At 40.4% G+C, this 16,514-nt stretch overlaps 1 protein-coding gene across 8 annotated transcripts in view; it reads left to right on the top strand.

Moving 5' to 3' along the window:
• Positions 1 to 16,514, top strand: part of Nbea (neurobeachin) — a 576,469-nt gene that overhangs the window by 388,067 nt on the left and 171,888 nt on the right. For all 8 annotated transcript variants that reach the window (NM_001427608.1, XM_087626792.1, XM_087626788.1 and 5 more), the window contains 1 exon segment: positions 2,500 to 2,643. In NM_001427608.1, coding sequence (NP_001414537.1) covers positions 2,500 to 2,643 — 144 coding nt within the window.

The raw sequence follows: 16,514 nt of genomic DNA, 5'->3' as shown, positions 1-16,514 counted from the left end.
CCTAGCTCTCCTTTCTCTTCACTTCTGAAACACACCTTGTCAGAGCAGAGGTGTCAGGTCAGGGGATGGAGGACGTGCTGCCATGCATGGCCCTGCATGCATGGCCAATCCCCAGCATGGCAACAGAGTAAATTAGATAATTAATTACCTTAATTAGAATATACTTGGATTCACTAGTTTCCTGGTTATTAAGAGAAACTTATGAAGGAAAAATGTCTTCAGGGCTACACTGTGTCTCTGTAACTCTATGAATAAATCTACAGAAAATGCATTCCTAAATTTAAAACATGAGAGGAAATGAAACCATAATTTTACATTGCACTTTGATCATCCACAAATCCATGGTACTTATTCTTCAAAAACTTTGCATTTCCTTGCCATTTTCATATTTTTTAGGAAATAAGCATCCCTGTCTCCTTTGTCTAGTTTTACTTGTTTTTCATGATTCCCATTTCAAATCTAAGGTACTCTTGGCGGTTTGCGGCGTTCGCTTGTTAATTTCTTGATGAATGGCTAAAGAGGCCAAGAAGTGCATTTGGTTCAGCATGTCTTCTAAGACAGATGATCTCGAATAAATTCTCCTCTCAATCAGATTTTGATTTGTTAGGTGATAAACCAATTCTTTCTAAGGACAGTGTTTACAAGCCTTGTAATGAGACAGCCCTCTGAGACCTTACCTCCTTTGGCTGTAATGTTGATGGATGAAACTCTAATTCATAAAGGATATTGTGATTGAAAAGCACCTTTAAATCTCATATACTCTAATCTAGACAAATGTTTGTTTCAATTCCACAAAGCTGGTAAGTTCAGTGTGTTGCGAGCTGGTAGCACTCAGCAAGGATGACGCACTCTGTGTAGGCACCAGTATCTATAGCAAATCTCTAAAAGATTCAAAGACTCAAATGTTGGCTGCTTCAGAGCTAGAAGAGAACAAGAGAACAGCTTGATGCATTTCCAAGCTCTCCTTCCTTCTATCGCATGTTCTTTATGGGTAGATTTTTATTGTGATAACATAAAGTCACATAAATCTTTTTTTTTACATGGTAGTAATATAAAGAAAAACTTGCTTATTAGGCTGACTGAAACTTAAAGTACGTTGTTACTTTAATGCAAAGAACTGAGCTCCATTTTGCACAAATTAACACAAATCAATGAGATTATGGAACATTTGGGGAAATTTTGATTTCAAGCCATCCAGAGATGAGTCCCGTGACTCAGTTCACTCATTCAGGGTTTATCAGTGTTTGCTTCTTACCAGGCACTGTGTTACAGAGATGACATTCCAGTCATGAAAAGTGCCTCTGGGCACCTGCGGAGATAAACATGCAAGCAGCTGCAGTACCTGAGTGCCTTCCTGAGGTGTGGGGAGAGCATATGGGAAAGAATTGACAAGTCAGAGAGTCAAGAGAAGGGACTTACTTGACACCTACACTTCAGCCAGTCCTGTGCCCCTACCAAGTGCTAGACCCTTATGCTGCAGAGATGTCACAGAAGCACAGTGTAGAGGACAGGCACGTGAGATCCCACCTCCAATGTGTAGCCAAAGCTATCAGCTGTGACATCACACAGTTACTTAGAACAGATGTCTGGGGGAAGAGAATTGTGAATGGCAATTAGAACAAAGCAGAGGAATGGGAAGAGGTCATATAAGGCTAGCAGTGAGAGGCTAAGAGGACTTGGTCAGCTTGCCAGGGAGTCTTTTACTCTACAGTGTAATTCTTTTTTTTTTTTTTTTTGGTTCTTTTTTTCGGAGCTGGGGACCGAACCCAGGGCCTTGCGCTTCCTAGGTAAGCGCTCTACCACTGAGCTAAATCCCCAGCCCCCTACAGTGTAATTCTTACTGTGAGTGTTCATTACAGGGGGTTAACAAATAAAACGAAACAGGAATACAAAACATGCTTGTATTGTATGATAGCCATTCTGAAAAAATGTTGAGGGTCATGTGAGCCATGAAGCTGTGAAATACCTTACCAGGTAATGACTGACAGTAGTGCAGTGGTCAGCCTCTGACCTGAACTGTATTGGAGGAGGAAGAAGCTGCTTAGCTCAGCTGGGGAAAGCATGGATAGTATTATGCTGGTTGCATTCGAACCTTTTTGTTAAAGCAGGCAAGCTCAAAGTTCCTCCGATTTACTACCCAACAAGAAAAGGGGTTGTGACTATAACAACCCCCCTAGACATTCCTAGTGTGCAGGGTCTGTAATTGGGGTGAATGAAACATTCCAGGCTCTGTCCTTCATCTGGTATTGCAGAAATAAGAATCACCCATGAGCAGTGAGAGAAGAACCTCATGTAACCCGTGTAGACTCCACTGAGGCATTGGTTTGCAATAGCAGTATTTGTCTCAAGTTTTGAAAAACAATCAAATAAAGAAGTATTTTAAAGTGCTCTGTAAGTGTAAAGAAATGCAAACGACATATAATGAAGAAAATGTTGTCTGCAACACCCACTGAGTGCAGTACATCCACAGTAACCCACACTGCTTCTGCTTGAACACAGGCACTGAAGAAGACGTGGTAAAGTCCAAGAAAGCGTTCAGAAGCCAAGCAATTGTGAACCAGAACTCAGAGACTGAGCTTATGTTGGAAGGAGATGATGATGCGGTCAGCCTGCTCCAGGAGAAAGAAATTGACAACCTTGCAGGTACTTGTTAATATGTTTCTGCTTGTTGTGAGGAACACATAAAGCCACAGGACTCACTCCGTCATCTGGTGAAGAAATGTGTGTCAATGTTTGTTGTCACACTCAGTCATGTGAGTGCTGATACTTTGGTGTGCTTCAGTCTCCGGCACTGAGCTAGGACCTGAAGCAAACGTGCTTCCCTACAGTAAGCAGTAGCAGCACACTGTGTACTGAGAAACAGTGCTTTGGACAGGAAAGTAATTCTGAGTACAGTTCCTCACATAAAAGTGCCGCTGCCCTTGGGAGGTGGGTAGATTGATGAATCCCTTGACTTCTGGGTCTCTAACCTGCCATCAGCCTTGGAAAATGGCCACTTCCGCAAGGTGAGCATGGGATTTGTCAGCCCCTCCAGGCTGAATTTTTGGAATGTCTTATTCCTGTTTTGCTCTGCCCTCACAGTTCTAAACCCGTTACAAACAGCTAACCTCCCCTGCTCCGCCCTCAGCTTCTTGTTGTCCTGGTGCTGGTCTGAGGCCACTGAAAACAGGATCTGCCATGGCATGATTGGCTGTGGATACTTTAGAAGGTCAGCCAGTAACCTTTGAGGTCTGATAAAAGCAGGCCAGAAAGAAAACTATAGAAATGGGATACAGGCTTGGAGCATGCCCGGAGCCCAACAACCAGATTGGGAGGTTATATCCTACCTAGAGCCAGGTTAAAGCTCCTATATTAGCTGGATATGGTGATATACTGCCATCTCAGCACTGGGCAAGAGGACCTTGAGTTAAAGAGCAGCTTGACCTATGTACTGAAATTGGATTTCAAACAAAGGACAACAGAACCACCCTACTTCATAGTCTCAGACTCCATTTGAGCTGTAACCTCAAGTCGTTTTCAGCCCATATAACATTGGAGGAGACCATGTGCTTCTGTTTATCTTTCTATCTATAATATGACACTCTGTTTCCGGGAGATTACTTACTGAAAATAATCTCCTGTAGCTATATAATATCCTGCAGTGATCCATTCCTACAGTGAAGATCTCAGTATTCGTAGCACACAGGAGATGAACTCTTGTTCTCCCACTTCTGAATGAAGAATATACTAAGCAAGACCATCCTAGTGCCAGGTCCTAGAAATGCCTGTCACTACATCTCTGTATCATGGAAACTATTTCCTATTTCTAAAATCTTTCCTGTTTCCTGAATCTAGTGCCAAATGTTTGTCTCAAGTTCTGAAGTAAACACTCACATCTTGCTTTTGGAATTGAAAGCAGATGAAGGCTGTCGTTTCATTTGTCAGCACGTGTGAGTCTTCCTGAGCTGACTCCTGCTTTTGAGGTGATCGGAAGCTCGGAGCTGTGGCGTCTGGCTCACCTTCCTTTATTTACCTGTACTCACATCCATGCTTCACCACTGTGTGGTTTAGTTTACCTGGCGCTTTGAGCCTCTGAAAATAACTAATTCAAGTTTCCTTGGTCTCTTGAAGCTTATATCAAATCTGCTCGGTACTGATATTAATTCACCAGTCTTACCACCTACCAAATAATAGTAACTCTTCTGTGTTTCTGCCCTTAAATGGTAGCTAACTTTTCATTTCTGTTCATAAGCTAAACAGTGAAAACATGAAGATCAGACACCTTAGAAAAATAAAAGTACCCTTGCAATAAATTATTATTATATATTATAAATAATGGTGACATTTCATAAGAGTCACTTAAAATTAGATTGATAATTGCAGGCCATCTGTCACTTGAGCCTTTGGCTCCATCCCTTCAGCAGATTTTCTTTGAGTGAGTCTGTACTTGTCCATATCCGCTGGGTCCTAATTCAGCTTCTTCCAGTAGGATCCTTATCTATCTGCAAAACTTAGATCGTTTTCCTAAAATATTGATGGTCCCTTGCATAGCCCACATCTTTACAACAGAAGCACAGTGTGTCGCTTGGAGCCTTGAGTAAAGGAGAGAGTGAGAGGTGAGTGTGCCAGAAAAGGCAAAGAAATAGAATTTACCAGAGTAAGTGTGTGTGTGTGTGTGTGTGTGTGTGTGAGAGAGAGAGAGAGAGAGAGAGAGAGAGAGAGAGAGGATGTTGTAAATGGTAAGTCCATTATTGAACTCCCCTGTCATGACACACATAGTGCCACACAAAATTCACTTCCAAAAGTTAACTTCAGACCCGCATCCCAAAGTTCAATAAAAGCAACTATTAATAATGATATAAATGGGTAACATTTTTCTAAGAAATAATTGTCATTATCATGGTTATTGCTGTCTCAGACAGTAAAATTTTAAAATAATAATGTATTCCTTATTCATAACTTATCCTAAATTTTCCTGATAGTGCTGTATACTGCCTAAAAAGAACTTCACCATTACAGGATATAGCTCTAAATTAAATTGTAGAAGATCCGAAAATCTGTGTGTTGTATTGATATAATGTCATGTTCATTTGGTGTCTCAGAAAGCATTCTGTGAAGTCACCATCATCTACTAACATCTCAGAAGTCAAAACTACAGATTTATTTCTTAATGTAAGAGTCATGTCCACAGCACTAGGGCTGGAGTGATAACTCAGCAGTAAACCAGAGGACCCAGGTTCAATACGTTGCACTCTCCTGACAGCCCACAAATGTCTCTAACCAGTTCCTGGAAGAATCTAACACCTCACATAGACATAAATGCAGACAAAATATCAGTATACATGAAATTAAAATCAATAAATGATTTTAAAAAGTAGAAGAAATAAAGCATCATAAATACATACATACATACATACACACACACACACACACACACAAGTAACTAGTTAACCTTAGTCTGCTTCTGGGCACAGTCCATTGTCCTTTCCTCATAAATCCTGCTTTGCTGACGGAGACGCTCCACTGATGCTCATGGACTGCACAGACTCAGTGTTCTCTGCTGTCACCCCACTCACATTAGCACTGAGAGGCCGGGGCCGACGCACAGCAACTGAGAGCAGTCAGGTTAGCTTCAGAAATAGTCTGCATGTTGCCCAAGTCCATTTGGTTACAGGTTTCTAATCTTTTTTCTTTTTAAGAATGCTTTTAAACAGCAAAACTTTATTTGGATGTTGGCTGATGGTCATACATTCTTTATTGTTTGGTACTTTCAGCTTTTAATAGAAATAAAATGTTCATAAAGTTCTGTAGTTTCAATGTCACATAATTTTTTTTTCATTTTTAGTTTCCTTTCTTCCCAAGATATTCCTCTGGAGAGGCAAGTTAAATGTGTACGGCTACTGATCACGCAGCTCACTGTGTTTGCAGCGAGCAGCTAGCAGAATTTTAGTATACAAGCATGCCAATCAACTAAGTAATCATTATATTATTAACACCTTACCTAATTTGCTTTAATTGCTATTTTAGTTCATAGTGATCCACCAAAGTGAATTAGCCCTAAGACTCCATATATGCCTAAATATTTCATCTTACTCATTATATTTGTACTTGAAATACATAAATAGTATATTAGTATAAATTAGTATAATAAATAAAATATTATAAATATTAAGTAAATTAGTATAAGCTAACTGAATTTAATCTACAGTGCCAGTTATTTTATTTGAGACTTATCAAGTTGTTTCTTCAATATTTTCAATTAATGAAATTGAAGAATAACTCGAATTTATGTGAGTAAATGGGGATGATGCACTCACCTGATAAAAGGCCAACCGACTGGTACAATGCACTTCTTTTTAAATTATCACTGGGGCTGGGGATACGTGTGAAAGCACTTTCTGCTTTTAGGACCTAGGTTTGATTTTCAGCACCCACACTGGGTGGCTCACAGCCATCTCTAACTCCTGTTTCATGAAATCTAAAACTGTCTTCTGGTTCGGTTACCTGCATAACATGAGGTTTATAAACTTACCTGTAGGCACACATTGTCTTACACATTGTCTTAGTTAATGTCCTGTTGCGAAGATACACCATGACCACAGCAACTTTTTAAAAGAAAAACATTTAATTGGGCCAGCTTCTAGTTCAGAGGTGTCCAAGTCCATTATCACTGTGGCAGGAAACATGCAAGCATGAGTGCAGACATGGTGCTGGAGAAAGAGTTCTACATCCATATCAGCAGGCAGCAGGAAGAGAGAGAGCACTGGGCCTGACTGGAGCATCTGAAACCTCAGAGCCCACCCCCAGCAACACAGTGCCCCTAACACATCTCCTAATAGTGCCATTCCCTCTGAGTCTGTGGGTCCCATTTCACTCAAAGCACCACATAAAATAAACATGAAATAAAATAATGAGCCTTTTAGAAAGGAGGGGTGCGGGGAGGACGCTGGAGATGCGTTCAGCAGCTAAGAGCACTGGCTGCTTTGGAACAGAGCCTGAATTCAGCATGGCACCCACATAGCAGCTCACAACCATCTGTAACTCCAGTTCCAGTGGCTCTCTTATGGCATCCAAAGGCACTATATGCATAATGTTCATACTATATGTAGGCACTTACATATACACATAAGATAAAATAAATCTCAGAGACGAACATACTGACAGTGAAACTATTTTACTTAGCCAAATTCCATTATTGTTATTTTCAGAATTTAGTATTACAAATTTAGGGAATATTACTGAGTTAATGACAGGAATGATGTTTTATAATCAGTTCTATAAGTTCCAATAGTTTTACTTATTGCTTTTTGCATAATAAACTTTTTTACCATCCATTTAATATCCAATATCTAAAAATATTTTTCCATAAGTCTAATGTTCAAACATTTTTCACCAGAAATAGTCCTTTTTTCTCCAGTCTATATCCTCTCTACGAGAAACCAAGGTTCTCACTTCACAGTAAGAGAACTAAAAATTCACAGTAGCAAGAGTGAGGCAGTTTATTTTCTGAACTTGCAAAGTTAGGCCTCAGTCTACCATGGCAGGCATACTGACTGACTGCGGAGAACAGTTTATAAACTGAGCCTAGCGCAGGCCCCTTCCCACCTCATTTGTAGAGTCAGGAAGGATATTCTTGTCATCTAGGTCTTTATCCTTCCCTTCATTACTTACACTTTTTCTTTTATTCAGCAAAAATCACATCTGGGTTCATCTCTGCATTTCACATTCTGTTTATTACAAAGCTTATCAGATATGTGATCTTGCAAGCAAGCTAGACTGTTAGAATTTTCTACTCTAAACTTTGAGTTCAGGTAAGGGGATAGATATGTTGGCAGAGTTGGGAGCATAGCAAATAGCTGGACTAGTGTGCATTCACAAGTCAAGTGTTCTCTGTGCATTTATTTATAAAGGCTGGCTTGATCCACCTTTGAAAATGAACCATCAAAGTCTATTTCATAAACTTCTATTTCCTCTTAGATAAAACCTATCTCAATTTTAGGTTCATTTAAAGTACTATTCACTGGCTAAGCATGTAAGTCCTTGGAAAATTTTGGGCAGTGTTTGGGAAATGTTATTTAAATACATCACATACCAGTAAAAAATTGATACAGATGAAATAGAAAAATCGTGATTTTTAGTATATTCTCAATTACACAACCATACCCACAAGCAGAATATTCCATTTCTTCTACATAAAGTTTGTGCCCCTTGGCCATCCTCTCTGGTTGTCTGTTCTCCCCTGCCTTTCTAGGCAAACACCTGACTCTTCTGCCTCCATGTGTTGTGTGTCTGTGCATTCTACCTTGGGGCTTTTTGTGTCTGTCTTCTTTTACTTTCAACTCGAAGTTGTTGGGGATGGCTCAGGGTGGAGTGTGTCTGTTTTGTCTTGTACATAGACTGCATTATTTTGTCTGTTCACTGGTTAGTGGACACTTGTGTCCTTTCTCCTTTGGGCTATTTGTAATGATAATGTTCTGAATCGTTGTGCATATGATTTCATGTACATGACATCTATTTCTGGGGATTTCTGCCCAAGACAGTAACTTAATGATCAGCCTGCCAGATGCTCACTAAAGAGGCTGTGCATTGATTGCTTTTGAGGGTTTCAGTTGGGCCTTTTCACAATTTGTTATCTGGAGGCTGCATAAGACCCCAAAATGAACTTTTCTTTCCTCTCACACCACAGTCCTTAAAGACTATGCAGTGTCTTTCATTGAACCATGAGGAAAATGGGTAACTCTTACAACTCTTACTTACTGAGCCTTTGGTAAAGTTTAGTAACAAGACTTTACACAAATTAATTGGATTTGGAGGAGAGGTGAAGGTTTTAGTTACCTTACCTGTTTCCATGGCCTGCTCAGCTAATGTGTTCTCAGGGAATGCCTGCTGGTGTTCAAGGCAGGAATAATGAGATGAGTTGGAGGAAGGAAGCTTGGAGGAGATCTTTGTGATCAGTTGGGGATGGGGTCAGGAACAAAGGGTATTCTGCTACAGAGCTGAGGATGAGACTGAATGAATTGGATCTGGAGGAGCAGAAGAGGTGAAGATCTGCAGTCAGCCTACCTGGTTCCCTGGCAAGAACCTGTGATCGAGAAACTTAAAGCTGATCTCATTCTCCATCTGACTTCTGCTAATTATGCCCTTATTAACTGAATGACTCTGAAGGTTTTCATGATTATAAGGCCAAGACAGCAGTGCTGCTCTCAATTAAGAAAGGTCGCTTTATCGCATAGAAAGCTTGTTCTATGACCAACAGATCAGAATGGTACCTTGAATACTTTTTAAAAAGAGTAGTAAAGATTTTTAAATAGCAGTGCTGGGAAAAGGATTTTACAATGTAAACCAGGCTTTTTACATAGGTTTTGTTTTTCAAAGTAAGAGACTTATAATTCTTTATACAAGTACTTTTACACACACTCTCTTATGATAACTCAAATTCAGAGTGAAGTACAATAAGAATGCATCTAGTAAGACACATGCTGGACCCCAGGACCTTTCTCCTGCTCCCTAGAAACAAGCTCTGTGGTTCTTACTCAGTGTTCCTGATTACCACGGAACCAGAGAGATGGATTTGGGGTGGGTATACAATGCACAGAGAAAGTGCAAACTAAAACTCTAGAAAAATAAAACAAAAGGAGACAGCATACTGCTACAAGCTGAGCGTTCATAAACTGTTGCCTGGAACAGGGAGAAGACGCCTCTGTTCCACACTTGGACCACGCGCTCTGCCCACGTCCACCCTCCCCGTGCTGCGCAGCTCCAGCATAAGGAGCAGAAGGCATTTGCCTGTCTTAACAGCACGCGTGTATTTATTTAAGATTCTTCCACTTGTATTTTAATGTAACTTAGTTATAGATTTTTAACTAGAATTAATCTACTGATATTTGTATTCAGAGAAAGACATCTCTTAAACATTCTGAATTCTCTAAAATGCATTTGACTAAGGATTCCACCAAACACACACACCCCTTTTTAAACGCATGTGTGTTTCAGGGGAAATTTAATCCATATGTTCCTGACTCACTCACACTTAACTCATCAAAACGTTGTTTAGTAAAAGCTATTTGATGTTGGGAAAGCCTTAAGAGACTTTGTAAGTCTTTTTTTCTTTCTCTTTGAATTTAGAAGCTGCTTTGCCAGTCATAAATGGCATACCCAAAGAAAGGGTTCACATTTAGCCTCAAACAGAATTCACCAGTTGCTTTGAAATGACATTCACATGCCCATTTCTTAGAAAAGCTAAATTACTTAACTTTATAACTGTGTAAAATAAAGGCCCCATAGTTAATACCTAGTGTTCTTTGATTATCATTATTCTCACAGCCACCAAGCCAGTATATACCTATGAGCATTTTATTGTGCTATAGTCCTGTTTCCAAAAATATATGTCCTCTTCAACCATGAGTTCTGTAGCCTATAAAATATATTGAAGTACTCTTTATAGCAATAACAGTCCTGCTAACTGGACTGTAAATTTTAAACTATAATAACAACACAATTCAACTGTGTCCATTAGACATTAGCCATGCCTCAAATCATATATAACATTTCCACATCTTTTTTATTTTAAGAATAAGCCATCCTTTGTTATGGTCGAGTGGTTTATAAACCCCAATATTAAGATCTTTTCTAATACATTGTTTTGGTTGAACATAATTTTGTCTTCACATCTTTCTCTGGATACAAAATTTTAAGAATTTATTGTTATACCTCTAATCTGAAAAATCGGACAGTAATCACCTAATTTATTGGTAGACTGTGGCTCTCTGTATATGGGGCACCAAGCTTTCACACGTTACTGGTTTGGGACAGAACATGAATGGAGATATTCATTGCCTAATAGAGGTACATGAATTGTGTTTCTTGATACACTAGAATGAAAATATGAGATAAAAGAACTGCTTTGCAGTGAACACAATGCTCACACTAGCATTTTGGAGCAAAGGAAGAGGATTGGTCTGCATTGCCACACCCACAAGTGCCCTGGTCCTTTCTTTGAGAGACATTAGCAATGTTGCCAAGCTTAGGTGAAAGACGGCTTCCCCCTGCACTGTACAAAGGATGAGCAAGTCTTTGTGCATGCTGATGGTGTTTTGAACCATTTTATTCCTGTAACTTAATACTTCCTACAGAAACCAGAGCCTTGAGTACAAGAATGTGTATGGCAAACAGATTACAAACATTTATTGCAGCAGAATATCCTCTGTTGGTTCAGATAGACAAGACATGGGGACTAGGAGCATGCTCAAAGGTTAAGAGTCTTGTGCCCCTCCAGAGAGCCTGAGTTTGATTCCCAGCAGCCATATTAGGTAGCTCACCATTACCGGTTAACTTCAGCCCAAGGAGACCCAATACTTCCTTTTGCCCTTCCTAGACACCCACAAGAATATTGCATATACTCACAGAAACACACATGTATGCATATTTTTTTTAGATTTATTTATTTGATTTATGTATATGTGCTCTATCTGTATGCACACCTGCCTGCCAGAAGAGGGCACCAGATCTTGTTATAGATGGTTGTGAGCCATCATGTGGTTGCTGGGAATTGAACTCAGGAATTTGAAAAAGCAGCCAGTACTCTTAACCACTGAACCATCTCTCTAACCCCATATGCATAATTTTTAAATGAATAAAGATTTAATTGATTTATAAATAAAGATAAAACACATATACCTTTTAATCTTTAAAAGAGAATGAATTTACTGCCTAAATATTGGTATTTTTTATCAGACAAAATATTCAGGCAGTTTTATAGTGACTAGAGTATCCTTTGTTCTCTTTTATTCAAAAGTTAAGTTTTTCTCTCAGTTTACACAACTAGCTCATCTGCCAGCTAAGAACAGCCAAAGTGCTTCTCTCATTCAGCTTGTTTGCGAGTCAGGAATTCAAAGAGAAACTAAAAAGCAAAACATAAATTCTATACCTAAATATTGGCTTTAGGAAGGTCTTCACTTACCAAAAAAATAGTTTCTGAGGAGCAAGAGTGGCTTAGACAGTGGGAAGTGCAGGTGGGAGACAGGATTAACACTGACTGAGAGGAGACTGCAGTAGAGGCTGAGAAGGGACAGTCTGTGGCTTAGAATGGAGACCGAACTTGAGAAGTTATGTTGCAGCAGTGGAAACACTGACCCTCTAGCTCAGTCTAGAGACTTGGAGCCAAAACTTAACCTACTTTTCTTCTCTTTCAGACACTGTTATCCATTTCCTCATATCACTGGGAGTGCTGGTGGTGGTTTTTTAAACTTTGAATTGGTTAACAAATTAGTTAAGTGGATTGTTGCCATCTATATTGTTAAATAGATTTAATGAACAATGGAATAAGGGACCAGCAAGATGACTTAGTGAATTAAGACACTTGCCACCAATTCTGACAGCCTGAGTTCAGTCTCTAAACCTGGCATCAAGAAAGACAAGAACTAATTCTGATAAGCTGTCCTCTGACCTCCACAAATGTACCACGGAGTGAGTGTGTGTGTGAGTGTGTGAGTGTGTGTGTGTGTGTGTGTGTGTGTGTGTGTGTCAGAGAGACAGACAGAGAGAACACACACACTCACACACGATTATGTAATTACTTTTTAAAAATTAGTTTATAATAAGAGTTGCCAGGAAAAAAACAGAAAGGCAAGAGCTGAAAGGACATGTAGGCCGCTAGCCACCATTTTCCAAGTCCTGATTCATACTTCATTCCAGTTGGATGTGGTTATCCAACCAAATCAAATATAATAAATACTGAAGATGTATTATTTGTAAGCCATGGCGATACATGGAATAAAAAGATACATGCTAGCACCCCTGCTCTAGAGGACCTGTCTGTTGAACCACGGGTAAAGGCCACATTTTTTGGATTTAAAACATGTTCAAAGGGATATATTAATTTCCTAAAGTTAGAGAGCAGAGTGAGGTTTGGAGTTTAAACCACTGAGGTCACCAAGGAAATGGGTAATACAGAGAGCAGAGAGCCTCAGACCAGCTGCAGAGCTCCAAGAAACAGCAGGCTTCCGGCCAGTGAAGAGAGCTGTCAGCAACACTGCAGAGGCCAGGGCAGAAGACAGCAGGACAGTCCTGTGTCGTGGATGCGAAAGCACTGGTTCAGCAACTTGAACCTGGTATTCCTTGGAACGCGGGTATTTTTAAAGCCACCGCACAAGCAATCCTCTAGGAAAGTGTGTCTGAAAGATTCTGGTAGAAAAAAGATTACAGGTTTTTGTTTTGTGACTTGCTCTTATTAATCATGTACATTTCCCAAACACCCTGGCAGCAGGCCAGACGGGAGAGTAGCCAAAGAACTGAACAGGAGAGAAAAAACTGATGTTTAACCTTGGCAGGCCTGGCGAGGGCACAGATGAGAGAGAAGCTGCGGTGGCAGGGAAAGTGACACCAAGCGCTCAGGCAGAGAGCAGCTGGCTCACACAGGAAGGAAGAAATCAGTTCCAGAAAGTGGACAAAAGGAGATGAGGTTAAGTCTGGTGCAGAAAACCTTCAGATAGGGGAAGACATCAGGACAAGGGTAACATTTAATTTTTCTTCAAAATATGAATATTCTAAACCAGGAGAGATACTTGCAGAGCAGTGTTTCTCAACCAGTGGATCACAACCCCTTTGTGGGCACGTCAGACATTAACATTACGGTTCATAACGATAACAAAATTACAGTTATGAAGTAGCAATGAAATAATTTTACAGTCAGAATCACCACAGAATGAGAAACTGTATTACAAGGCTGAAGCACTAGGAAGGCTGAGAACCACTGGTATAGAGAATGACCTTTCCAAAGAGGCCATGTGTTTACCAGTTTTCTCAATAGGGTTTGTGCATCCTCCCCACAAAAAAAGATCCACACCAATGTTGTATAGTGCACTGTCTGATCTCTACTGCCATCCTCTAAACAGATCTGATAACTGAAGGTGAGTATGCTTTCTCAGTGCCATTTCCCCTGCTCTCCGCTCTTCGTCCTGCTCCCCAGGCAAATGTGTTTCAGGCTCATACCATTTGCAGCTGTGAGTTCAAGCCCTCCATTCTCCCCCACATTGGCTGCCTGTTATACCCATTCATCACAGCTCAGGGCATTGCTCTTCTACAATCCCATGCCAGCTACCTCAACCCTGAGTGAAAACTGTTACACTTCAAAGTGTCTGCAGGGTTCTTTACCTCTTCTTTGATAAGAGGTAGTACACATAAGGGTATATAATTTAAATTTGGACTGCTATGTACTAGTTGAAGGACTTTTCTAAACTACCTTGTTTGTTATTTTCTCATCTGTAAAATGGGGACAACAGCAGTAACTGACAGACTGCGTTGTTGAAAGGAATAAGCAAGATTAATTCATACACTGTGCTTTATTTGGTGCTCAGATGAGCTCTTCTCTCTATGGCATAATTATTCATATACAACTCAATTCTTTTTTTTACCCCATACTGTAAGATCCTTCTTTATGAAATTCATGCCTTATACATTACTCTATTCCCTCTAGCTCCCACAAGAGTACAACACACAGCCATTACTTTTTGTTGATTGCACTAGTGAAGGGATGCTAGTTAAATGCCTCTATACCTAATTTCTAAAGAAAGAACAAATTGCATGCTGAGAAGACTGTGGCAGTTATAAAAATTATGCCATTTGATGAATAACATATATTGGGCATAATAGAATAATCAAGTATAATTCCCAAGTTGATTTTAGTATAGTATTAAATTTTTATTTTCTCCAGGAGTCAGTCTCTCTTGTGCTTTTAAAGGACAATTTAAAATAAAACATAGAAAATCGTATCTGATATTTTAAGTAACTTTTACTGTGGCTTACAAAGGAAACAGTGGTATAGATCATTTTCTGTGTAAGTGCACAGTGCCTTCTAGGAGAGTTCTGAGTTCAGTGGAGAAAGTGTGCCCACCTTCAGGTTGCTTACGTGAACAGGAAGGACAGAGCAATAATCTGTGCGTGACCTACAAGCGCTGCAGTGGAACTATGCCAGAACCCCTGGGAGCAGGAAGGCTAGCACCAGCCCAAGTCTCCCAGAGACCCTTAAGCCTCCGGCTCCTACAGATCCCAATCACATCCTCCGGTTTATCCTCGGATCTAGTCTAGTGGAATTACTCTTCCCGGATACAACATGGCATCCTGGGGCCATAAACGAGTCCTAATTTCATAAGATGAAAGATGTCTCCCTTATGTTGAACTAATTGTAACATAACTGGGAACACAAATCTCTTCCGGATCACCTGGGAAAGCAGATCAGCACACAAGCCCAGCGCAGTCACTGCTTCCCAGTAAAGTTGTGTTCTGGACACTGCAGGACTGCGCTACCTAGACTGTGTGCTTCAAAGGTTTCCTGCAAAATCTGTGGTACTCGCTGCAGAATATACTCTTCTTTTGAGCACGAGTATTAAGCTGATGGATCGGGGGATATAATTGAAAGAATAAGGGTAGAATCTACCAGGCTGCCTCTTAGTACCTGAGACTATCAGCATAGGTGCGTTAAGCAAGTTGGAGCTTTAGTCAGTTCTCTGCGAGGCTGGAAAACCTTCTGCCAAAGTGCAGCCTTGAATTGCTTATTATGAGAGGGGCCTCTCGTTTTCCCATACCTGTTTCAGACTGTGCGGGAAGTTATCTCTTTCTAGAGACAGATTTACTCAGGATTCCAGGGATGACTCTGTACTCCTAAGCATCAAATAGTCATCTCAGGAAACTAGGGGATGGGGATGATATGTTATTGATAATCCCAATCTTTACGACAGCACTCAAGAAGTCACCAAGGAGCATCAGAGCTCACTGTCTGGGTGCAGGCTGGTGTAGCCATCATGGGACAGTTTGAGGGCACTGTGTAATAAGCGTGCTGGAGGAAATATTACTAAGACTAAAGTTCACAACCACTAAAAAGTACTCTGTGGGTTGTTGAAGTCAGCATTTTCTAATTCAAGCAGAAATGTCCTGTGGAGTTTTGAAAATGTTCAAAATGGCCATTCATTTTGGACAGGTATCATTGTACACTATAAAAACCTTCAGCATCTCCCCTTGAGACACTGAAAATACCTGGAGCACAAGGAGCTGTCCTAGATAATAGAAAGCTAAGATTCTCTCAGTATTGTTCTGAGCCCTCTCCCCTCTCCCAGTCACATAGCAAACATTTCTACTTTACCCTTTATTTTGTAAATTATGTGTCTGTGCTTGGTATGTGCACCTGAGTTCAAGTGCACTTGGAAGCCAGAAGACAAGGTTGGACCTCCTGGTGCTGGGCTACAGGTAACTGATCACCTGATGGGAACACTGGAAACCAAAGCCAGGGCGCACTCTTAGCTAGGAGCCACCTCTCCAGATCACTCCTACTCATGGCTGTTGGTGGCCATGGTGGACTTTTGAGACAGGGTTTCTCTGTGTAGCCATGGCTGTCCTAGAACTCACTCTGTAGAGCAGGCTAGCCTCAAACTCAGACACTGGAGTGCCTCCGCTTGAAGTTCTAGGCTCACCTCTGCTTTTTAATACTTAAAAATGTCCTAGCACTTCAAAATAAATGTGCTTCTGAAATTTAATTTATTTTG

The sequence above is a fragment of the Rattus norvegicus genome, chromosome 2, assembly GCF_021556685.1.
Source record: "Rattus norvegicus strain SHRSP/BbbUtx chromosome 2, alternate assembly SHRSP_T2T, whole genome shotgun sequence".
Taxonomy (NCBI): Eukaryota; Metazoa; Chordata; class Mammalia; order Rodentia; family Muridae; genus Rattus; species Rattus norvegicus.
This window is presented reverse-complemented; position numbering and strand designations above follow the sequence as displayed.